Source organism: Arctopsyche grandis, chromosome 8, assembly GCF_051622035.1.
Source record: "Arctopsyche grandis isolate Sample6627 chromosome 8, ASM5162203v2, whole genome shotgun sequence".
In the NCBI taxonomy this organism is placed as follows: Eukaryota; Metazoa; Arthropoda; class Insecta; order Trichoptera; family Hydropsychidae; genus Arctopsyche; species Arctopsyche grandis.
Genome location: NC_135362.1, coordinates 33004318 through 33030390, shown reverse-complemented (window position 1 = coordinate 33030390; position 26073 = coordinate 33004318). Strand labels below are relative to the sequence as shown.

Here is a 26073-nt window from a genome sequence, read left to right as displayed (position 1 = left end):
ATTTGCAATACAATATGGTTTTTGACTTAGTATTTTTTAATGCGAGGGCTGTTGTCTAATATTAATAAATAAGATATGTGTATTATATATGATACTAATCTTCAGATACAAATCTTTTGAAGTGGTTTAATGACTTTTTTAGTCTGAAACTACCCCAGCTAAATTTGTATCGACATAATTACATATACGTACATATATACTGTGTATGCAGGGGTGTTTTGTAAAATTCCTAACCGACTCGCTTTTTATTAATACTATAAAAAGTCCCAAAGTAGAACTTCGATTTTTTCTCTTCCTCTTCCCCCCCCCCTCTGCTGAAAAAATTAGACTACAGAAATATAAAAGGAAAAAATGCGCCACAGTTGAAAGTTTTTTGATTGACTCTTTCTTTGATTATATTTGGCAAATACATATGTACATACATAAAATACTAAACATTCACAACAAACAGTCGGACTTTAAATCAATAACTACACAATTAAAACTTTAACTAGAAAAACATTAAGAGAATTCTAGCAAGATATTTTTTAAAATTTCAAAACGTCATATATATTTATATTCACACACTTATTAAATAGATACGTTCATATCTACATATAATATATTCATAAATTATTTATTTTGGAATGACGGGTTTAGTTAATCTTGATTCTCGTCGTTGTATTTTATTATTACGACAGATGTTCCTTGTTCTTCGTGGAATTATTTATAATCTACCGATTCTCAGTGAATTCACTTTTTACGCACCTAAAAGTAATTTTAGAGTAGATGCGTAAACATGTTCTGTTTTCCCCTATTATTGTAAAATCTAGCATTCTTTTCAATTGTCCACAATTATGCATAGCAATGGGGTTATTTCATCATATAGCTGATCATACGGACATCAACATACTATTTAGTGTGCCTTATGGTCAGTTTATTAGATCTATTCAGAAGATTGTTTTTCCTTAATTTTATTAGCATCCTCTTATTTTATCTTATCTATGCATTATTTTTTTACTATTTTATCATCTACCCATCTTCCCAGCGGTCTTCCTTTTACCCTTTTGCACTCTCACGGGTACCATTCTAGAACTTCTTTTATCCATTCTTCTACCCATGTGGCCCGCCCATTGTCATTTCAATCTCTTCACTTTATCCACTATATCCATTACCGGTGTCATACTTCTCATCCATGTATTCCGTTTCCTGTCTTTCCTCGTTATGCCAAGGATATATTTCATATTTCTTTGAGTGCCATATTTCTTTGAGTGCATTTGACTTTGTGTAGCATTCAATGTCCAAGTTTCGTATCCATACTTCATCAGTCTAGGGTTTCTGAAAACCCGGGTTTTCAACGGTTTCCCCGGATTCGGGCCTAAAATCGAAATCAAAAAATTCTGGAAAATATTATAGAAGGTGATAAAAAAACATATAATAAACAAATAATAATAAAAATGCAAAACAGTATATCATAATGCAAAAATATAGGCAAAATTACAATAAATTAAAAATTTTACTTTGTTTTCCTTATTTTAACACAATAATACTTTAGAAAAACTTAAGCATTGAGAAACTTATCTCCTATGTGAGTGAAATTTAGCCAAATTTTAGTACGCTGTATCGTTTTCGGTATTTATTTTCAGTATTTGCAAAATCCGTTCCATTGTTCGCAGTTTTCTCAGAACTCACAATTCGTAAAATCAAGTTCTCGAACAAATAAGGTCATATATGAATCATGTACATACAGAATCTATAAATAACACATACATATTTGGTATTTTCAATGTATCGACTGAAAATCATTTTGAATTTTTACGTTAATACTCGAAATTTTAAATACCCGAATCCGGCGGGTTTTGAATCATCATCATTATGGTTTAAGTCATTACCCTGCCGGATCGAGTCCAGAAACCCTAGTCATCAGTGATGACTCATCACTGGCAAAACACATTGATTGAACATCTTTTTCTTCAGGCAAAGTGGCATTTTTTATTTAAAACCGCATTAATTGGTTCAAATGCACTCCATACTAATTTCACACGTCTCTTTGTTTCTTCTTCATTAATTGTTAATAGATTTGCTCTGTGTATGTATAATATAATCAGACTTTATTTTTTTCGTATGTGTGTAATTGATTACTTTTCAAGCTACGGATCTGGCCGTATTCTGTGTCCCCGTCGACCGCATTTTCCACTTATTCACTTCGGGGAATACATTTTTGTCTCGCGTAAATAGCAATTGATTGAACATTTGGCCTGGGAGGGCCACCAACACCGGGCCTCCGAGTAATTGAAACATTCTGTTGCGTCGTTTTCCCCTCTTTTCGAGAGGACTTTACGCGCGCGCCCGAAAAATTCGATGGATCCGATGCGAAAATCGTATCGTTCCCTCTCGCTCGCACCCAACCACCCTTCCATACGGCCATCCCTTTCTGCCACCATGAGAGATGACGATGTTGTTATTTATTCCCAAGCGATTATGGGCAATTCATTAGATGTTCCTTGCAATGGACATGTGTTAAGTGTATTAAACCTCTTATTGTTGGCCCTCTTCATTCATTCGCTTATACATGTATACTATGTATAAGTACATATGTATATACAATCCATGCATGATTCGATACAATAGTTTAAATTAAGCCTTGTCCACGCTGAACATCTCATACCAAATGATAATATTATGTAAAATAGATGCGATACATTGATTACGTATCAATTTTTTTTTACCGCAATTCCATAAGATAAGAACACTAGCCAAACCTGTATGCACATATTATATTTCATAGAACATGTACACTCGCCTTTACAGATCACTTAAGTGCACTTAAACGGACACAATACAATCCAATATACGTACGCATTTTATACAATGCGAATTAATGCAAACATCCACAGTTTCATCTGTGGAGAAATTTTTGCAGCATTTTATAATCAAATTGGCGAACCTCGAGACGCTGAATAATTTGATATTAGCAAAAGAGATAGGAAAGGGGATGCCAATATTTAACAATAAAATGAAAATCAGAAAAATTGCCAAACTCTGATAAGAAACGATCTACGTGGAGTCACAAACCAAGGTTTGACCAGCAGCGGGACTCGAATCCGTGACCACTCTGCTCGATAGCATAATATGTATTTATATAATTTTAGCTATTTAGCTAATTTAATACACTTTCTATTTTTACTGAAATACATTCTTAATTACGTAACTCCAAAATTTTATATACATATATACTAAATTTATATGTACTGTCTCTCACAGGGGTGTTTCCTTGCACCTCGCAAGAATGCATCCACTGTCTTAGAAGACCAGACACCTCCAGCTGTCTTCTTTTTCCTTACTCTACCTACAACTAAATTGTTATTATTTCTAGTATAATAACCAAGGATATCACTATTTCTTATTGTATAATCCTTAAAATACTTGGATCTAACTTATAAAAAAATGACAATGTACTAAGATTTAAACTATTTCTAATACTCATCCATCCCATATATATACAATATATTTAGTCAATGGTGACAATAATGAATAATGAGAAGGTACGAGTCAATTTGTGAGGAACCGTTTTGACAGTTCAATTGACGACATACTTTGGTGGGAATTGATTGACTTGATTGAATTGATGTCACAATTTATCCAAATCTGACTAGCAGTACCACATAATTTCTTCAAATGACACATTATAAGATTTTTTAAATCCAGGTCTAAACTGGGACTTCTCAGTCGAATGCTGTTCACGCTGATATCACTGCTAGCAAGATTCGAATGGTTGTCAGAACTCGCCAATTTCATCTGACAATGATTGCTGAGACGATTCTATAAAAATCGTAATTTTTCTCTATTCACGATCCAAAATGCAAACAGGAAACTACTGGAGATAAAAAGCTTTCCCAAGACAACTTCACTACATGGTGAATTGCACAAAAAATTGACTTTGTATTTTTTACGTCTGTGTGTTTTTCCCAACACTTATGTATAAAATCTTTTATATTCGCATTAAATGCAATTGGAACGTCAAGTGTGTGGCGAGTAAAATTGGTTCGTAGAGTGTGTATTTCTATTTATTGTTTTGTCGATTAATAGTACGCAGAACAGGACGGTCGTTGTTCGTACGGGTTTGTGTGTTTCGACCCGATTTCAGAGTAAACTTCATTAGGCGGAACCGAATGGAACCGGCCGGCAAAACAGGACACTAAACAAGGAACACAACACCCTATACAGCCCCCACGGGAACACCCTCCGGCATCTCCCCGTTCTCCCTCTCACCCCATCGTCACAACCGACTGCGACTGTTCTATTCAAACAGTTAATTTCTAATTTAATTTGTTAATTAAATCGCTGCCCCCGACGCCACTGCGCTCCGCCACCGCGCTCGGCCAGGGCTCGGCACAGTAGCGGCACGCGAGCTCAATATTGCATCACACAAATTAATCTATTCATATTAAATTGTTTTCGATCTCATCTGTAGGGCCACCGCACTTTACAATATTATGACGTGGAATCGACCAAATGGCCCTTCCACTCTGTTCAATTTCGATGAATTGATATAATTTTGATTCACGCTATAAGCATCACTTTTAAATTGTCCAATATAACGCAATAAATAAATAGCATAATATATAGAATTTCACTCATTGATTTAATTTGTCGATTGATTAAATTTCGCTTATTGACTCATATGATCCAATGAGAATTACATTGGATTACAATTACGAATTTATAGTATTCTTTCTTTTTTATTTATTATGATTTTTATTTTAATCACTATATCGATTTATTTACTTTTATGTGAACTTTTTATTTATTTATTTTGATTTTTAAATGTTTTTTATTCTTACTAAATTACATATGTTCACAATATATTTTATATCTATTTTAATAGCTACTGATCTACTGATCATTTTCTATTTTACAATTTTAATTTAATTTTGTTAGCAATCATAGTATTATATTATTCTAATTTTAATGTAAAGCATAATAGGAAAAATAGCTCAAAAACCTATTTGCAGTTCTTATAAATACTCATAATACATCTAATACATAATATTAATTAAAAGACTCTCTAAAGTCGACGATTTAAAGCACATTGTCTTTAGGTAATCTGTGTTTATACCTGGAGGAGTTATTCCATACAGGTGCTGCATAGGCTAATAATAATAGTATATGAGCGCGCGATATGATTTTATTTTATTTTGAATTGATAAAGAAATATGGTGATTAAATATTGGGTATGTTGAGGATATCCCCGCATCGCTTTGTATTTCGCGAAATACATAATATAATGAAAAAAGTAGTGCCTGAAATCCAGATATAATATAATTAAATAACATGAGAAACACTTATTGTAAATTGAAATTTTTACTACATTTTAAGTGTATTTTGTATATAAATACTACTTCCATTCTGTATTAGGTTTGATCAACATTGTTGATTATGTATGCATTTGTTTAAAGCTTGCTATAAAATCCAGTCGTTTATTTATGCAGATAACAAATTTGGCCACAGTTTATGCGCATTCATAAAATTGACCCTGCCAAATGAATAAATAAATCGGATCAGATCGTAGAAAATTCTACGACATTCGATCTAAGAGTTTTGGCGTCAAAGGGCCATCAAAAGGCTAGAAGTTTATGCGCGATTTGACCCTCGGTGACGTAAAAATTTTCCTAACACTATAAAATAAAAGGATATACAGGTAAACATTCACAAGATGGTAACACGTGAAACAGTAAAATTTTCGATCTATTACAGTCACTTGTAACACGCACAAAAGGAAAACTTGAAAGGAAAAGAAAAAGAAAACTTTGTCTGATAATTTTTTACAAACTACTAAACATTATTATGTATTTTACTTTTTGAGTATTTTTTCCTCAACGTCAATTTTTTCGAATGAAATTTTAGATATATTATATATACATTGCAATATGAATTTTTATTCTTCCTTTTAATATAGTAATTCCACAGTTTGCAGTTTCGATTATTCGTAATCAAAAAGAAACTGAAAATTTTACGTAGCGACAGCATTTATCTCTTAACGATTGCTGATCGTTTGACAAGCACCCTTTTACTTTTATGTGCATTTGATCAAAGTGTATGTATATATGAACATCCATAGAATTCTGTAGACATATCCGAACCCCATGTTTTGAATGGCCGCTTAGTTTCATTATATGCGGTTTCGATATCCGCGCCAATTTCCAATAACATTACCGCGGCGTATAACGAGGGATGACTGAACTTCCCTATTAACTCAATACGTACATTTATTTATTAATTTATTCAATTAATCATTAAAACTCATCTTACAGATCGCTGCAATGCGACGAGTGGTACTATACTGATCAAGAAACATACCAAATTATATATTAATACATAATTATTATATATTTTTACATTATACATGCCATCTATGGTCAAACATTGCAAAAATCGTATATAAATACGATCAATATGCATTTATACAATAATCATCCACATAGACATCTATGGAGAGAATTTTTTGCAGCATTTGATATACAACCCGGCAAACCTTGAAACGCTGAATAACTCAAGATTTGCGACAGAAATAGGGGAGGGAAAGTCAATTTTGCAGGAACCGTTTCAATGAAAATCAGAAAAACTGGCAAACTCAGATCGACCTGAAGTTACAAACTAAGGTCTGGCCAGCAGCAACCAGTGGGACTCGAACACCCGTAACTACACTGTTCATAGCAAGATATGCTAACCACTAGTCCATGCTGCTGGTTACATATTTTAATGATTTTAGATTTGTATTTTATATTCTGAAAAAATATATTAATAAAATCAATTTGAAATCAGTGAAATAAATAAATCTGATGAAAATAAATTTCCAAAATATATTTTTAAGTAAACACAGTAAAAACAAAATTTAAAATACTTAATTGAATGGCATCGCTAACTCACCTTACCAATTAACTCTCCTCATTGTATGTATGCACGTAATTCGATTGCGCTCGGATCTGGACCGATTTTGACCGCTTCCTCTTTGACTCACGGTCGATTTTTGCATACCTGGTGATTGTCAAACACCTTTACAAATGCACGCAAGCCATGCAATGTGTGTGTGTGTGACAAGTGAGTGTCGGCCCGCCCTTAATTATGTGCCGTCGCAGCCCCGCCCTACGGTATTGTGCCCTTAATTGAATTGGGCGCGACCAGTGCACCGCGCACACTATACAACACACAAATACACACATTAAGACAAATCTGATCTACAATCATATTGATTAAATTATAGCGTAACTCATCTGAGAAGACATTCTTGTGTTTACGAAAAAAATCGCCTCCTCATATTAAAAATATACGGCATGTCATCATAATGATTGTCAACAATGAACCATCTACTGTTGAAAAGTGGTTTTCGAGTGAGGCTATTACATACATATATGATTTTGCTGCGGTCACCAAACCGTGAAAAGTATACGAGTGGGAATTGAAATAAGCTGGGAAAAATAATTCATAATTCTTTTTTCAACATGCACACTTCTAAATTGAATTTTTGTATACTTAAATTATCCTACAAAATGCTTTAAAGTTGCGCTGATCGAAAGATAGATAAATAGATGGGTAAAATGCTAGAAAAGTATACATTTATATTTTATTTTATTTAAATTGGCACACATACAGAATAAAATATAGAAAAGAAGCCGTACAGTGAGACAAAAAAATATATACAAAAATAAAAGAAAATATAATATTCCATGTACAGTGAGCACCACATGGTAATATAAAGTAAACAAAAAAGAAAAATTACAAAAACATATTAAAATTAATAAACAATGAAGGACAATGATAGCGAAGAAGCAAATCAACCACAGATTTGCTTCTTCACCCTAAAAGTAACGAAAGAGTCAGCAAAAATGTCCGGACAATCATCAACTATTAAATGAAGTGTTGTTATGAAAAATTGGTGTATACATATAGAATAGATTGCTACATTTGGTGAATCGGGAATTAACGTTAAAATTAATTTCGTTTAAAACAGATGTATCAGGGATACCATTAGCAATCTTGTATATAAGACCCTTCTGCGATGAAACAAACTAGCGATCTTGAAAAAAGAGAGTCTGTCATTATAATTTGAAGTAGTGAATGAAAATATGTGGAATGCAATAGATGAAAATTGTGCAACATTAATTTCTCTTCCTGTCCAGCTGTGAATGGTGAAAAGCTGATGATAATATTAATTTGTGTGACGATTATCGATTGGCGTAAAGTTGATGGCGTGAATGGGGCACGCGTCGTTGATGGGGTTGTGTAGCTTCATGGGTTGGGGTAGTGGGAGGGTGAGGCGCCTTTATTGCCTATTAGAGCCTGTCAGAGGCACAAGGCGCCCGAATTATACATGTAACGAGTTTTATTTACACGTGAGCAAGGTGGATTGCCAATGTCTTATTGTTGGCGTCGTACCCCATTGTCGTTCGCTCCCCTCTCGCCCACCCTCTCAGGGGTGTGTAATTTATTTATTAAAATGACAATGGTAATTATAGTGTCCGCTTGATTGAAAAATGGTCCTTGGAAAATAAAAGTGTAACGTTTATATCGCGTTTCGATCTATCCATTATGGATAGGCTTTCGTGCTATGTTCAATGTGCTATTTAAATTCAAAACAATTTGTGTGATTTGATAAAAAGCTTCTCTAATTGTTTGTCTAATTTATTTTCATTCATTATCTTTCTTTCGTTATTGATTTTAATCATCTACCTTTTTTCATATTTCATTATAGAATTATCAAACGAAAAAAAAACAAATTCAAATGAATATGTCTTTTGTACTGCTATTCAGATTTGGATAATTGTGAAATTTAAATGGATCGTTTTGTATCCAAGTTTACTTGGATTGATCTTATTTAATTGTTGAAACGATTATTCACAAATTGGCTCATCTATCTGTCCATTATTGTTACCATTGCAATGTGATTTGTATCATGTACAGTTTTGCTACGATTTTTCTGGAAATTTGGCAATAAGCTTTTTAATTAATACATACTAAATCAATTAATTTACGATTTCATTTATTTTAGGTCGCTTATTTTTAAAGTACATAGGTTTGTAGTATTCCTAAAATAATTTAAGCGACAGCTAATTTACAACACAAATATTTATTATATAATATATAATATTAAAAACGCATTCTTGTTTTTCACATTACTAACTCGTGTTAAATTTTTCTATATTATTACAAAAAAATTAAAAAGAAATTTTAAAAAAAAATACACAATTGCAATTTTTATATGTATAGTATTCACATTGTACAAGTTTCATCAGCGTTTTATCACTTTTTAATCTGTTTCTTTTCTTTACAAATCTTGCATATTTCTTTGTCTGGAAGCTTTCCTATGTTCGTTTAATAACGAAACGTTTTCTTGTATTATTTTTTGCAAAATAAATATGCTAGAATTTATAATATTATATCTACAATAGGTATGTCATATTAAAAGACATATATCAAGTAATCAGTTTGAATTATGAACCACTATTAGAATTTCAAACACATTTATCTCTCTAATTACACATATGTACATATGTGTACCTTTAGAATGAATATTCATAATGCAAGTCCACAATAGTGAGAATACTTAGACATCGGCGTGTGTCTAGGAGACTACGTTAGAATTAGATCTGCGTTCGATCGATCTGATAAACCCAATAAACCTGTCACACGGTCCGCTTACCCAATCCATCAGGGGTCTCGAACACCCCCATCCACGCCACTTCCATCCCTGGCAAATTAGGAAATTAACCCTTCCGACAATCGGCGCATAATGAAGCCGCGACCGGTTAATTCCCGATTCCCTATCGGATACTTCGGGGCCCGCAAATCCTAGTCGAAACGTAATCGGCCCGTCATAAATCTGTATTAGATTAGACGTACATAACCGATCACCACCCTCCCCTCCCACTCATCTATTCTGACATCTACCCTTATTTTCTGTTTATGACCGAATTCACGTATCATTATTGTGGAATAAATAACGACGTCGTACATATTGTATGAGATGATTTAACAATCATAAAACAAACCGTGTATGTATGTACATACATACATACATGTATGTTTCAATCGAAGTGTATTTCAGTTTTAATATATTCCAACTGGCGTTTTAGTTCATTCATATTCGAATACAATTCAATTAGTAAATTATATCTCTACAAGTGCAAATACACTTTCAACAATGTGCGCCAGTTATAATGTGACAGTTGATTTTGACAGCTCTTATGTTATTAAGAATGCTTTAGAATTAAACAATGCGTTAAAATTTGCTTGGTTTTACGAATAAACGTAATGAGCACTGCATTACAATAACTCTAATAATACATATGTTCAAACCAAAAATGTGACTTTTCAACTCAATTTACTAGTTTTCACAAAAAGCTAAATTCTCTATCCTACCTGGTACCAACTTATAGTTGAACTGTATTTTCAGTTGTTATATATTTTGACCAGTTGGAATGTAATTCATCATATGATTCAACTTACGTGGGTTAGACGGAATATATTCCAACTATTCAAAATATATTACAACTGAAAATACACTTCAACTGTAACATACGAGTCGTTATATTTAAAATTCCAATTTTCAGTTACAAAAACACTATTTCCGTTTGATTTAATTCACAAATCACTTTAATTCGATATGTCTAGAGTCTCGGAAAAGCAGAATAAACGAAAAGAAAACAGAAAAACAGAAAACCAGTCCACCAATATATTTAGATATTGTTAAATGTTAAACATTATATTAAATATTTTGCGAAATATTTTTCGAGATGAAGAAAAGTGGACTATTATAACGGCTCTATATGTTTATTATATTTAAAATGAATACAACTTTTTAAGTCAAACTCCACTGTACCTTCAGTTCCGTTATATAAATTTTATATAAATTATTTCTGATGGAAGACGGAATTGTTTGATTTGTATGTAAACATGTGTGGTTTTAAACATGTGTGGCATTTCATTAACCAATACCAAACTTCAGTGTGATAGAATTAACGGTGTTTAAAATACAGACACACACACACACATTTTTTTTAAAAACCATGTTGATACTTTATGTATATGTAAATAGATGAAGTAAAATTATTGCGTCGGTAAAACAAAACAGCCGTAAATTTTAGATTTTATTTTTCTGAAATCAAAGCTTTCTATAAAATTTTGTAGTTTTCGTTCAACACAGCGTACAGATTTTGCTCTAACGTTTCCTATTAAGTCTATGTATGTAGGTTAAATTCAAATTTATCTACATACATAATACTTGGCGTCGTCCTATCCAAAAAAAAGTATTACTTATAGTTTTTCCCATATCCGATTATACATATGTACATACATATATGCAGCGTATTTTTTTTTATTTATTTTGTGGCTTACTGGAAGACTTTTAATGCGTCCTCCGGATTCGAGGCCGCAGACCGAGAGGACGGGGGCTTTCCAACGAGGAGGGCCTCCAGCTCCAGATGCCAACAGGAGGTGGAAGTTTCATTTGTCAAGAGTTGGCCGGTCGGGGCGCCAACTTGGGCGATAAATCCTCGGTTTCGCCATCCCCCTCGCGAGGGGTGATTTTCACCCTGAGATAAAGCCGACCCACTTGTCGTCAACTTCGCACCGACTTATCGCATCCCGACCTAACGACCGTGCGATTTTATTTTTCATCGAATTAACCACCGGATTTGTTTGTATTGATTGTAGTTTTTGATTGTCGACAGGTATGGTTTCAAAACAGGCGAGCGAAATGGCGAAAGACGGAGAAGTGTTGGGGCAGATCGACCATCATGGCCGAATATGGCCTCTACGGGGCCATGGTGAGACACTCTTTACCCTTGCCCGAGACGATATTGAAGAGCGCCAAAGAAAACGAAGCTGTAGCACCATGGTTACTCGGTAATTTTATTTATAATACTTATATACTACTTTATTTATATTTAGGTCAAATAATAGACATGTCCGGTAGTAAAGAAGAAGAAATAAACAGACGTATGAAATTAGGATGCATTTGGATTTGGACGAATGAATGAGGTTTTTAAATAAAAAATGCCACTTTGCCTGAAGAAAAAGATCTTCCATCAATGTGTTTTTCCAGTGAGAGGTATGGATGCGAAACTTGGACATTGAACGTCAAGTTACTACACAAAGTCCAATGCAAACAAAGAAATATGGAACATTATTTATTTATTTAATGAAAAATCAACAGGCCTCAGATGTAGATAATCATAAAAAAATAATATAACAAAATAACATCTGACCCCAATTATAGATTTTTACAAATGTAAAAGAAAAGAATAAAAACTAAAATATGACTAAATAGGACAATGCATAATTTAACATAAAGTGATGTAATATAATTAGATAAACTTAAAGTGATATAATATATTTGGATAAAGAATATAAAATAGAACAGAGACGAGTGGAAGCGTGTTGGAGAGGCCTTCATCCAGCAGTGGATGAAGGCTGTAGATGATGATGATGATATACTTTTTATAGAAATATCGAAATGCAGCATAAACATGAGATATCCAATTGAAAACAATACTATAATTTAATCAATATATAAATAAAATTCTATTCATTAAATTATACATTACTGTTAAATCACTTTTTTGACATCTCAGTAGTAGGTATAGTTTATTTAATGTGCTTTCATTTAAATTTTTGATTCCACCAAAGAACGGCAAAATTCTATTTGCCTTTTTTCTGGAGTAGACCAACTAGGAAAAATTTAATTTTAAAGGAAAACAAAAAACACACCTTATAAAATCTGGGAAGTAACATATTTCACTTTAATAATAACTATGTAGAGCCCCGTATTTTTATCATTTTGCTATACATGCTTATTTTTGCATATATTTGTAAATTGTTTTCTAATAATTATACATAATTTAATATTATTTTTTATTTGTTACGTTAAGTTTAAATTGTATTATACATTATGTTAAAAAGTATGTATTGAAATTGATCTTTATTTTAAGGATTATGTACATACATATGTCTAAAAGAACTATATACATACATATATATAGGTACATAGATGCTAAAATTGATAATACTAAAATCGAAAATAGACGGGTTTCCGGTTAGAATAATGAAATTTTCCCAATAATTATTTAAAATAACTGCTGAAAACATAAAGAAAATCGACCTATGCATACTTTAATATTCTTTTTAATAATAAATAATATTTATTTATTATTTATTATTTATTAATAGTTTTGGACCATTGTGGCATTACAGGAAGAACCTAATGCGCCACAATGGCCTACATTTGATTAATATATAAAAACAAGTACAATTAGTAAAAAGTAAAAAGCAGAAAACATGGTAAAATAAAATAATAATAAAAAAAAGTAACAAAAGGAAAATAATACATCAGAGAGAAAAAATGAACAAAAGTGTAAAAATATGATATAATTCATATTAAACTGAATAAAGTTTTCATTTAAAGCTTTTTAAATTATTAAATATATAGGAAGCTCCCATTTTCCTGCCGCTTTCTTAACTTTTGACCTACAAATTATTATATTCACCTAATTAGAAATCGACATTGGAATCAAACTCTATTATGTACTATTTTTAAATATGCCACTGCACCGATCTTAACCGCGAATCCGTATAGGATAAAAATAATAATAAAAGACAGGAAAAAATGGCCACCCTCAAACAAGGGGTAAAACTCGGCATCTGCACGGTCGTCGTGATGGAAAGAAAAGAGAGAGAAAAAAAAGGCAAAACAAACAACGCGCATAATTACGAACCACTAGTACTCGGCGATAATCATACTCCTGTCCCTGTGCTACAAGCAAAAACATTCAGAGAACTCAAACCTTTTTATTTCATTGTACACGTACATAAGCAACAACACTGCGCTATTCCACTGTAATTACACATCGTCGTAACTCAATCGGATTTCACACTTTTGCCCTATTTTATTTTTCAGTTGAAGGCTGTGAAGTATAGCAATTCTTTATTTTATAAAACAACCCAAGGAAGTTATCAATTCGAAGTCGTTTTTTAAATCAAATGCATACGTAATATTATAATATTGATTTTTAAATGCTTTTTATTATTACTAAATTATGTTAACAATACATCTTATATCTATTTTAATAGCTACTGATCTACTGATCATTTTCTATTTTACAATTTTAATTTAATTTTGTTAGTAATCATAGTATTATATTATTCTAATGTTAATGTACAGCATAATCGGAAAAAGAGCTCAAAAAACCTATTTACAATTCGTATGTAAATGCTCATAATGCATCTAATACATAATATTAATTAAAGACTCTCTTAATTTGATGACCGAAAGCAGATTGTGTTTAGGTATACCTGAAGGGCTTGGACATTTTGTTGTAATTACCGAGACTCTTCACAAGTGTATTAGTATGGTTATTAGTGATTCTGTCATAGAATCTACTGCTTAGTTTGTTAGTAATGTCTGTAACTAACGGAATATTATTTATGGCATGCAGTTTTTCAAGTTAGTATATATGGGTGTGTTGTAAATTATTTTTAGGGATTTATTTTGTATTATTTGGAGCTAGGAAAGGTTATTATTCGAGGCGTTATTCCATACAGGTGAAGCATAGGTTAATAATGGTTGTATGAGCGCGCGATATATTTTTATTTTATTTTAACTTGTTAAAGAACTATGGCGATTAAATATTGGATATATTGAGGATATCCTCATCCGTATTATAATATAGGGTAGTTCGTTTCAATTAAATCCATTTCTCTGTTTAAATATGAGTTGAGTCGCGGTGGTAAGCCTGCTATGTAAAATGAAAATAAATAAATGGGGAGGGGAGGAGTATTTACAACCACTAGAGCAGAGAGAACGTTCATTTGTAGACAGAGCCAGCCTCCGGTGCATTCAAAAGACATACTGAACGAGAAGGTAGACATCGGAAAACAAAGGGCGCGAGGGAAAGGGTGAGAATTAACCGCGAGAGCCAGATTGAGGTGGCGGGCGTTAACGGGTTAGACGTGATGGCTGCTAATATAATGCGCGCATGCGCAGATCATTCTTCTTCTCGTGACGCCATTTTTTTAAATTCATAATTTTATTTTAGTTTTTTTTTTTATCTTACATAAGTTCAATTTTTTGACTCTTTGAGTTTTTGGTTAGCGAGTCTTTGAATTAATCTCTGTGATCAATTTTTCATATATTTTTTTTATTTTATTTTACATGAATATCAAATAATTTCAAATTATTTGTCAATGGGAATGTCTTTCACTGGCCAGGAGAGGGGATGAACTTTGCTGGTCAGTATTATTTTTTTTAACATAGATAATTTTCACTAGGGGTGAATTGAATTACTGAGTTTATATTGAATCAATTTCCTTATAAAATACAGCACCAATAAATTGTTCATTGAAAATTATTTATACTTAATCAAAAATAATATTCCCAATAATTTTACTATTTGCATGTCTATGTATTTTCTCACACATAATTTTTTTTTTTTACAATTTTCTTTTTATACAAAATTCATATTATTGTAATTCATTTATTTTTAAATTATATTAAATTTAAAAATTTATTTATTTATTTAAAGTTTGGACCATTGTAGCATTACAGGAATTCCTAATGCGCCACAATGGTCAAAAATATAACTTTAAATAAAATGAAACTATTCAAATGAATTTAATAAAATGTTTGATATTAGATTGGCCATGTTTAAGCGGTTTTTATTACAAATACCGAGCGAAGCCGGATAAAAACACTAGTAAAATATATTTGTCCCACTTCAATCAATTAAAGTGGGTATTTTTTTTTTAGTAAATCAGAATAATTTAATACCATTTTGAAGTAATTGACATTCTTATACTATATATGAGAATGTCAATTACTGTATATTCTTATACTATACTCTAGATAATATAAAAAAATCAAAAAAATTAAGCAACGATGTAAAATGCATTAGAATAACTCTTCTTTAGTAAGGAAAATTAGGTTTCATTTATTTATTTATTTAAAGTTTGAACCATTGTAGCATTACAGAAATTCCTAATGCGCCACAATGGTAAAAAATATAACAAAAAAGAAACAAAATAATAACTAAAGAAATTAGACATGACAAAAACAAAACACAATCATAAAAATAATAAGCAATATAATAGCGGATTATAATAATAACAATAATGAAAAATTATAAAAAAACAACAAAGAAGGGAATGTCTTATAAAAGAAAAATAATATACATACGTATTTGTTTTACTAATTCCTTGTAAATCGAATTTTAATCGAATCGAAAGTCGGTTACCTAGATCAGAGTTCTCCAAATTGTATTCTATGAAGCGTGTGCTTGTATTCCGTGAAAAATGATGAAAATCAATATGCGTCTGAAATAGTTTAAATGCTAAAATTCAAGCACTCGTTTTGTTTATAACTGCCAAATACATAGAACTACCAAGATTTTCCGTTAAATTTTTGGATCATTGAAGTATTCCGTGGAAGAAAATTTTTGAATTCCTAACCTAGAAAACGATGGGTTTGTCTACTTACATATATGTGGGATAAATCAATGACAATTTCATCCCCAAGTGCGTTTTCCTTTTGAAATTTTTGGGCGAAATGAAAATTTTGGCAAATTCTTTAGCCTAGTTTTCGAGAAGAAGGTGACAAATTTACTAAGAATTATACAAATTTAGGTCGATTAATAACATTTTACTTTATATTTTATATATAAAAGAACATTTCAATTCCTTTCCGTGTATGAAAACATATCTATTAGATATCTACATAAGTATGTATGTATATAAACATAGATGTAAGTTAAAATGCGATTTATTCAAATATTTCTTTATATTTTTCAAAATTTTATTACTAACTTTATTTGTATTGTATTTTTTTTCTTTTCTTTGTAAAATATGGTCATTTTTTTGACCGTATTAATACATAAATATCTACAAAGCGTTACGCTAGTCTTAAATAATAAAAATAATTGAATACTTTGATTTTTGGCATAAATGTTCATATCTATAGAACATTACTGATTAATATATGAATATAAAAATAATTCAAAACTTTCAGACGTACTTAAAATTCACACTTGAAATGTTTAAAACGGAATAAATGTATCCCCGATAAGAAGTGGAAAATGAGAGCGTTACAAACAGCGAAAATTGCAATAAAAGAACCATCTTCTACACTTTGCAATTTTGCACAAGTGCAATTTTAACGACACCCACATACATATGTATGTATATAATAAATCCTTTGTTACACACACACATCCTCGCATACACATTTAAAGTATACCTTGAGTGCCTTTTAGCGTCGATCGTTCGGCAATAGCCGAGATCATTATCCATTTTGCATAGGGACGGTCACAAAGCGAGATCGGGCGAGCCGAAATTAAAAAGTGTCTTTTGACAGCCTTTTGCGGTGATCATCGTCGTCGTGGTCGTCGTCGTCGTCGTCGTTGGATGACGATTATCATCAGACGAGGAGGAGGAGGAGATGCGCCGTAAATCAAAGGGATTTATGGGGGCGGGGGAGGAGAAGGGGGTGCACAACGATCGTAATGCATTTAGGCGTTAATGGTCTAACTTTGAGCATACATCGCGCGTGCCACACTCCCAGCTTAAAATGTAATTTGGGACGTACACTTGCTACAAATTATGGTGGCTTTGTGTCGTCCTGATGCACTCCACGTTCGGTGGGTTTCGACTTACAGAACTCAACCTAGCCATTGGCATTCGGTCGATCTTTACACATAAATGTGCATAAAATGCACCTACAAATAAGCCTCTATTCAAACGATCAGTAAAAAATTCACATTTTGATCAGTAAAAAAAATATTTGGCAGATAAAAATAATGGATTGATCAGTGAATATAATAAATGATCAGTTTGTATTTATCGGTTGCAATGCGATCACTTATCAAATAGAATTTATTTATTTATTTAATATATGTACTTGGGGAAGGCGGTAAAGCCGATAGACCCAAGGGGTTTGATCAAACATATTTTAACAAATTATACATACATTGTATATGCAATTAAAATGAGAAAAATTAAAATACATTAAAAAACAATATTAAAATAAAAATATATAAACAAACAAAAAAACAGAAATACGATTATGGGAAAGAAGAATTACAGAAATCCTTTAGTTTTAAGAAAAGTATCTAGCTTATTCTTAAAAATATTAACGTTATCAGAGGTTACTATATCATTGGGAAGACTATTCCAAACTGAAACCACTCTGTTTGAAAAGAAGGAATCTCTGATCAATTTATTAGATTTTTCTTTTTGGAGCCTAAGCGAGTGAGTGAGAATGAGAGCAGTGGTTAAACCAAAATGATCAGTATATTTATTTTTTATTTTACATACATATTTTTACATACATATATACAAATATACCAGGAAGGCTTAACAGGTAAACCCCAAATGCGCCTTCCTGGTCCACATAATTATTACATAGATACATGTAAATCTAAGCAATATCTGACATCTATGGTCGGATATTACAAACATCGTATTAATACGATAAATAACGATGAATAACTTTCATGTAACAATACGAATTTTATATTCGATAAACAACCACAGAGACATGTATGGTGAGCAATATCGCGAAACCTAAGATATAACAATAACTAAAGGTTCGCAACAGAAAATTGAAGGAAACGCCAATTTTACAGGAATCGTTTCAATGAAAATCAGAAAAATTGGCAAATTCTGATAAGAAACGATTGACCTTGATAAACCAAGGTCTGGCCAATAGCGAGACTTAGCGGGAATCGATCTCGTTACATCAAGTACGAGATAATTCAACATTCACCACTAGACCACGCTACTGGTTGTAAAACGAAATGATAAGATTTTGAAATAAATGATTATTAACAAATGAAACGACCAGTTTTATGCATTCTGACTGATGAATTAGAGGCAATGTTGCCATATCAGATCGTTTTCGCGAGCGTTTCTTTGTTTACGCTGGACAACGCGTTGATAAAATCTGATATTAACTGGTGTTTTGATTTCTCGTTTTTCTCCTAGACTTTGAATTCGTTTTTCAACTGGCTTTCTTTCACTTGCTGCCTACTGGCTTCCTGGTTTTTGTTTTTTCCCTTGGACTGACTTTTTCTCGGATATGCGTTTGACCTGGCTTTAACAACTTGAACATCGTTCATAAACAAATATTAAACAACTATCCGTTTTCAACCCCTTCGGTCCTCGCCCCTTGCTCCAGGTTCATTTCAGTCTCACTGTCTCAGTTCTCGGGTGTCTGTTAAATTAATAAATACTGACCCTAACAACCTAATCTTAAATAAATAGGGCCAACCCTAACTTCACCTAACCTAACCTGACCCATTAAATAAATAAGTGTTGGCTGCTAAGATATGTTTTTTTTTTTAATAAATACCGACCCTAACAACCTAATCTTAAATTAATAGGGCCAACCCTAACTTCACCTAACCTAACCTGACCCTTAAATAAATAAGTGTTGGTTGCTGAGATCTAAGATGGGCGACACGCTATCATCCAACTGTCAAAAATTATAATGTATTTGGATTTACTTATCATTTATATTATTTATCTGATCACTTTTTTAATAAATTACTGATCATTAATCTTAATTTGTAACTGATCATTTTAGTTATTTTTAACCCACCAAATAACACTGTTCGACAAATGACGACTTTTTTTGGTTCAGAGACGAGATATGACTTTTCTTATAGTGAATACGAATCTGTGCACAATACAGTGAACACGAATCTGGTAATAAAAAGTGTTGATTGGCTCTAAATTCGGAGATATATGTGTTTTTTAAATCGCGCGATTTTTCTATATCTTGGTGTTGTTCGGTCGATTTCTCAAAATTTGTTAATTTTCTGTTCAAAATGAATATTGAAATCTATAGTCGGGTATTTTATCTTTTATTTGTAGTACTTTTCAGCTTTCAAATCTCTCTAAGTAGTCGTCCAGTTCAAATCAAAAGTCAAAATTACGTATTTTCACTTGGGATTTTTTCCCACTGTTAATACTACATTATATTGAGTATTTTCTATTGCAACATGTTTATTAGGATAGTGTTCTGGCCACACTGTTTTTTGTTTTCGTTTAAAAGGGTTAATTGGATGTGTGCTGAATTTTAATTTCACTGGGCATAGATCTATAAGTCATATCTCGTCCCTGAACCATTTTTCGTGTCGAACAGTGTAATTAGTCCCCCTACAAATATAGCCAATGAAAATACATATGAATGGAGCTTGCGTCTACAGTTAACAGTCTAAGATTTAATTTTACTCCCTCTTCATCGATTTTAAGAGTATATTTATTCTTCAGGCATGCACCGCAAGTCTCTGGAGGCAGCTGAGCATTTGAAGGAAGACGCTGCATCGTCAGATCGTGAAGATGCTGGTTCCAGGACAGACACCAGCGATAGAGGTGCACCGACGCCGACGCCTCACCAACAGACGTCGTCACATCCACATGTAAGCGTCGAATAAAACTGCCTTAAAATTGAAATAAAATGGGTTTTATATCGTTGTTTTGATTTTCAGACTCCTACTAGCTCGTCTCAATCGCAGCAACATCAACAATCGCCTGTTCAACAACAGCAGCAACAGCAGCAACAGCAGCAACAACAACAACAACAACAGCAGCAGCAACAACATCAAACTGTCCAACAGGGTAGGTCGTCCAGTCCTGAACCGGTTACTAAAGATCATCCGCACTACAACGAAGATCCCGAAGCATTTAGGAACAATTCTATAGCTTGCTTGAGAGCTAAAGCTCAAGAACATCAAGCTAGGATATTAGGATCCGGTCTACTGTTACAGGTAATTCATATTTTTTAATTAAGATAAAAATTTGCTAAACGTATTTAAGATTCGTTGAAATTATACGTATGCAGTTTACTCCAATCATCCGGGCTAATGACAGGGAAGTGGGCATAAATATTTGAAACAGATAATCCAAAGTATTGATTTTTTTTTAAATCGATCCCGTGAGTTGAAAGAATTTATTCTGCGTATAATCTTTAATGCTGCTGGTCAGACTTGGATATCTGTGGCTTCAAGTCTATCGTTTCCGATCTAAGTTGCCAATTTATCTGATTTCATTGTTGAAACGGTTCCTTCATCAAATTGGAAAAAATCCATCCTAATTTGATTTATGTACAATATGTAAGAATTATGTACAAGTTTTAATCCATAGATGTGTCTATGGATTAATTCATTAATTAATTAATTGTTAATTTCGTGTACTTCAGCCTCCTGAAATACAGCAATTTATTTAATAAAATTTATAATGTTTTACAATTTTAAATAAATCTATAATGTTTGTAATTATAGTCTAGGAAGGAGAATTTGGGTCTGCATGCTAGACCTTCCTGATATATATCTATGTAAAATAAAATAAAAATAAAACTACTGATCTTCTGATAATTTCCTATTTCACAATTTCATTTTATTGTTGCTAAGAATTATATAATTTGAATGTTAATGTACAGCATAATAGGAAAAAGAGCTCAAATACCTATTTAAAATTATTGATTTTTATGGTTTAAAATATATGATTTTTGTGTATTTTTTAGAATCTTCGTGTTAACGATTTTCTTATATAAATAGAAATTTAAACAGTTATTGTACCGTTATATTTGGATCCTTGTCAGTTGATTTAATCCTACAAATTTTCAACAGAAGTCAGTGTCATGTTGTGATTAATGCAATTGGTTATTTCTTTTTCACTTTTATATCGAAACTCTAATCACTTCTCGATGTTTCCAGCATATTTTTATTATATTAAAAAAATGTACGATTCTAGATTTAATGACGGATAATTGAGAGTACACTGCATATTTTTCTACGAAGAAGTATTTAAAAAATATATGATAATTTATTCAACTAAAAAAATCATAAATATTTTACCCGGAATCTCTAAAGCTCTGGAAGCAATTTCAGAAAACATATCAATGTATAGGATTATTATAATATGTAGATACGAACTTATTTAGAACTTCACATAACAATTGATCAGTACGTAAATCTTTGATCGCATTGATGCAAATTTACTCTTAGACATTAAATTAATTTAAAATTAGAAATGACAATGTTGGCACAGAAAAATTATATCGCTACATTGGTTCGGTGATTATTCATGTCACTAAAATCTCGATCACGGAACATCTGGCAACCAAAAACTCCATCAATTGAAAGTATTCAATTGATGAAGTTTCACACGAAATATTCTACTAACGAGAACTCGAGTTTGATTTTTGATTTTTAAATGCTTTTTATTATTACTGAATTATGTTCACAATACATCTTATATCTATTTAAATAGCTTCTGATTAAATTATATCGCGCGCTCATATTACCATTATTAACCTATGCTTCACCTATGGAATAACATCTCCAAAACTAACCTTTCCAAGTTCCAAATAATACAAAATAAATTATAACACACCCATGATACTAACTTAAAAAAACTGTATGCCATACATAATATTCCGTTAGTCACAGACATTACTAACAAACTAACCAGTAGATTCTATGACAGAATCACTAATAACCATACTAACACACTTGTGAAGAGTCTCGGTGATTACAACAAAATGTCTATACCCTTCAGGTATAACACACAGATTACCTAAACACAATCTGCTTTAGATCGTCGACTTTAGAGAGTCTTTAATCAATATTATGTATTAGATGTATTATGAGCATTTATAAGAACTGTAAATTTGAGCTATTTTTCCTATTATGCTGTACATTAACATTGAAATTATATAATGCTATGATTACTAACCAAATTAAATTAAAATTGTAAAATAGAAAATGATCAGTAGATCAGTAGCTATTAAAATAGATATAATATGTATTGTGAACATACTTTCGTAATAATAAAAAGCATTTAAAAATCAAAAAAAAAATAGCTACCGATCATTTTCTATTTTACAATTTTAATTTAATTTTGTTAGTAAGCATAGTATTATATTATTTTAATGTTAATGTACAGCATAATAGGTAAAAAGGTCAAAAACCTGTACGAAAACTCGAGTGACAGATATTCCGTTTTCACGATTTTTGTGGCAACGATGTGCGAAATAATCCGTTTACCGGATACATTGGTCTTCTTTTCATTCGCGTACTATATTTACATATCATATTATATTTACCTATGTATACGTAGATACATATATTGCAATTTCCTTATAAAGATCTCAATATTTCATATGATTTATATATTATATTTAATGTTTACCCACCAGCAAGTGAGAACGTTGGCCAACTTGCAATCTTCGGGAATAAGTCCTCCTGGTGGGATTTGCGACGCCAACGCCAACAGTCTCCATCATCACATGGTGACCCATCATGAGGCCATCCTCAACAGCCACAGGGAAGCCATGGCCAACTTGACTTCGAGCCACAGGGAAGCTCTGGCGGGACTGACTTCGGCCCACAGGGATTCGCTGGTAGGGATGGGAAACGGACATAGGGACACGCTGAGCATGAACAGCAGGAGTCAGGACTCTCTCGGGATCAACGAGGATAGTCATATAGAAGTCGGCGTGGACAGCACGATGCAGTCGTCTTCAGAAATGTTCTGACAACCACCGAAGGCGGAGTCACCCGATGTGGTCACTTAATTCTGATCATTTATTTATTTTTCGACCATACATGACTCCTCCTTTCAAGACCGCACAATAATATTCAACTTCATATATACATAGGTACTAATTGCAATTTTATATATGTATGTAGGTTCATGAATAAAAAAGACTTATTGTGTATGTGATTTAAACACCTCGTCGACTGTCGATTTTTACATTTACTTTACTATCGGAAACAATATTATTTCGATCAATTTTCATTTCTTTCGAAATGAAATTCAATCATAAAATTTTTCAATCTGTCGACGAGGTCTTCAAATGTATGTAAACATTTTTGGAATAAATTGTATTTTTATCTTATAAATCAAATTTAATACTTGTCTATAGCAACTTCCAAAAATTATCGAGTGCTTAATAATCATTGAATCATTTGAAGTTTTGACCCAGCGATACAAACACAAAACATTCCAAAATAATCAAACACAAATATGTAAAATAAGAAGTTCCTGTGTTTTCTTTTTAATTATATTCGCATACGAATATAAGAACTGTGTAAAATCAAAGGTCCTATTTAATTCTACATAGTTTAAGTCAAAAATATATGCATATGTATGTATGTACTTAACAAAAATGAAGAGACATCGAAAATTAACGGTAATAAATGCGACGATTCCTCAACTACGTGTATAGCCTAAATATTATTTTGATATTAAATTATTGGTTTCACGACTAATTTTAAACAGAAGAGGTTCAAATTATGCGAACATAGGACTGAAGACGAATGAAATTAAAAATTGCTGTGTTTTGCGCGTGAACGTTCATGTAAATATATAATTAAAAAAAAGTATAAATATATTTATAAATGACTAATTAGCGATGTATTTGCATCATAAATATAGTGTTAGTTTGCATCATAAATATTTTTTTTGTGAAAAGTAGTATAGTGCATTTAGTCGATAAATAATTGAACTATTAAATTATTAAGTCTCAGTATATAAATAAAGTTATTATTAAATAGTATTGGAGCATTCAATAAGTGCAATATTGGCGAGCGAGAGTTTGTATAAAAAGAATATTATTTGTGTGTGTATGTATGTATGTATGTATGTGCGGATGTAGTGGCGAATTTATTTAATTATATAAGAATTATATAAATAAAGAAATGAAAGTATCATTTCAATTATTTTTTTTTATGAAATACATAGATATTGCATATTGTGTTTCGATCCTGTAATATTCCGTGCAAACCGTATGATTGTTTTATTTTTAATTATTATTATACTGATTATACATATATTCAAAGATGCAATACGAAGATAAATAATTGATTTATTATTATATATATTAATTGACTTAAACAAATCTGTATATATTTATATTAAATTAATAATAAATTGGTCGAAGAAACTATTAACAAATTAACACAACGACTTACTTTATAATATACGTAAAACATGAGATATGTATCAAAGGCGTACGATATAATCACAACAAGCGAAGCTAAACAAAAAAAAAAAGAAATAGTTGAATAATTCAGTAATTGTACGAATTAATTTGACGCTCATACGCCTCTGACATTCAATGTAATAATGAAAATACATTTTCCAATTTAATGTACATATAATCAAATCAATGTACGTTTTTGATGCTTCACGATTTTCTGTCAAATGAAATAAGTTATGTAAACGGCGATAATGTATGTAACACACTTAGTTTTAACTGATTATTGTAACAAAAATATTTCAAAAATTACAATATAAAATATTTACAATAAAAAACAAAATGTTGATTTTATTTATATCCATTTGAAAAGTTTTCTCGACAATAATACGATTTAAAATAATGAAAACACTACAATCCTCACTTACATATTTCCTTCTAATACTTCATTTATCCAATCCTGCAAACTTTTCAAAGCTTGTTTCTTACAGTGGCGTACGGTGGGTGTTGATGTTGATCGTGTTGTGTATGAAAAATTAATTTTACGAATGTGTAATTCAAAAATTCATTTCTAAAGAGCTAAGAATCGAATTAATGTATAAATAATAATAAAATTAGCTTTAAAAAATATTACTTTTTTTTTAATTTTTCATATAACAGCACACCCAACATGAACACCACCGTACTCCACTGGTTTCTTACCTCATATGTATGTACATATATACATCTTACTTGGAAATCCCAGAAATATCATTCAGTTGCGATTCAACTGAATTAATCTAACAGATAAGTAAGTATCTAAAAGTCATCATACAAAATGTACAAATTTATATGCATATAATGGCATCAATATCTAAAGTTTTTCAATACAGCAATAGTCAAAGTGGTCATTCCATATGCCGATATGTTCAGGCAGCTTCTAAACAACGTTGAGATTGTGAGGTTTAAAGTCCAAAGATATTTTATGTTTCTTTATAAATCTACACTAGAATAGTATATCCATTACCCAATAGTTTACCATAAGTCGATGAAAATTCTAAAAATGCTCGCAAGCTGAAAATGAC

The 26073-nt window shown here is 31.7% G+C and overlaps 1 protein-coding gene across 4 annotated transcripts in view; it reads left to right on the top strand.

Moving 5' to 3' along the window:
- Window positions 1–24192, top strand: part of LOC143916054 (uncharacterized) — a 107008-nt gene extending 82816 nt beyond the window's left edge. For 2 of the 4 annotated variants that reach the window (XM_077436933.1, XM_077436935.1), the window contains 5 exons: window positions 11709–11883; window positions 15244–15264; window positions 20299–20447; window positions 20517–20795; window positions 23228–24192. In XM_077436933.1, the coding sequence (XP_077293059.1) occupies window positions 11709–11883; window positions 15244–15264; window positions 20299–20447; window positions 20517–20795; window positions 23228–23566 (963 nt within the window). In that variant the 3' untranslated portion in view covers window positions 23567–24192. The remainder of the gene's footprint in view (window positions 1–11708; window positions 11884–15243; window positions 15265–20298; window positions 20448–20516; window positions 20796–23227) is intronic. The other 2 variants (XM_077436934.1, XM_077436936.1) reach the window with 1 other exon arrangement.
- The last annotated feature ends 1881 nt before the right edge of the window (window positions 24193–26073 follow it).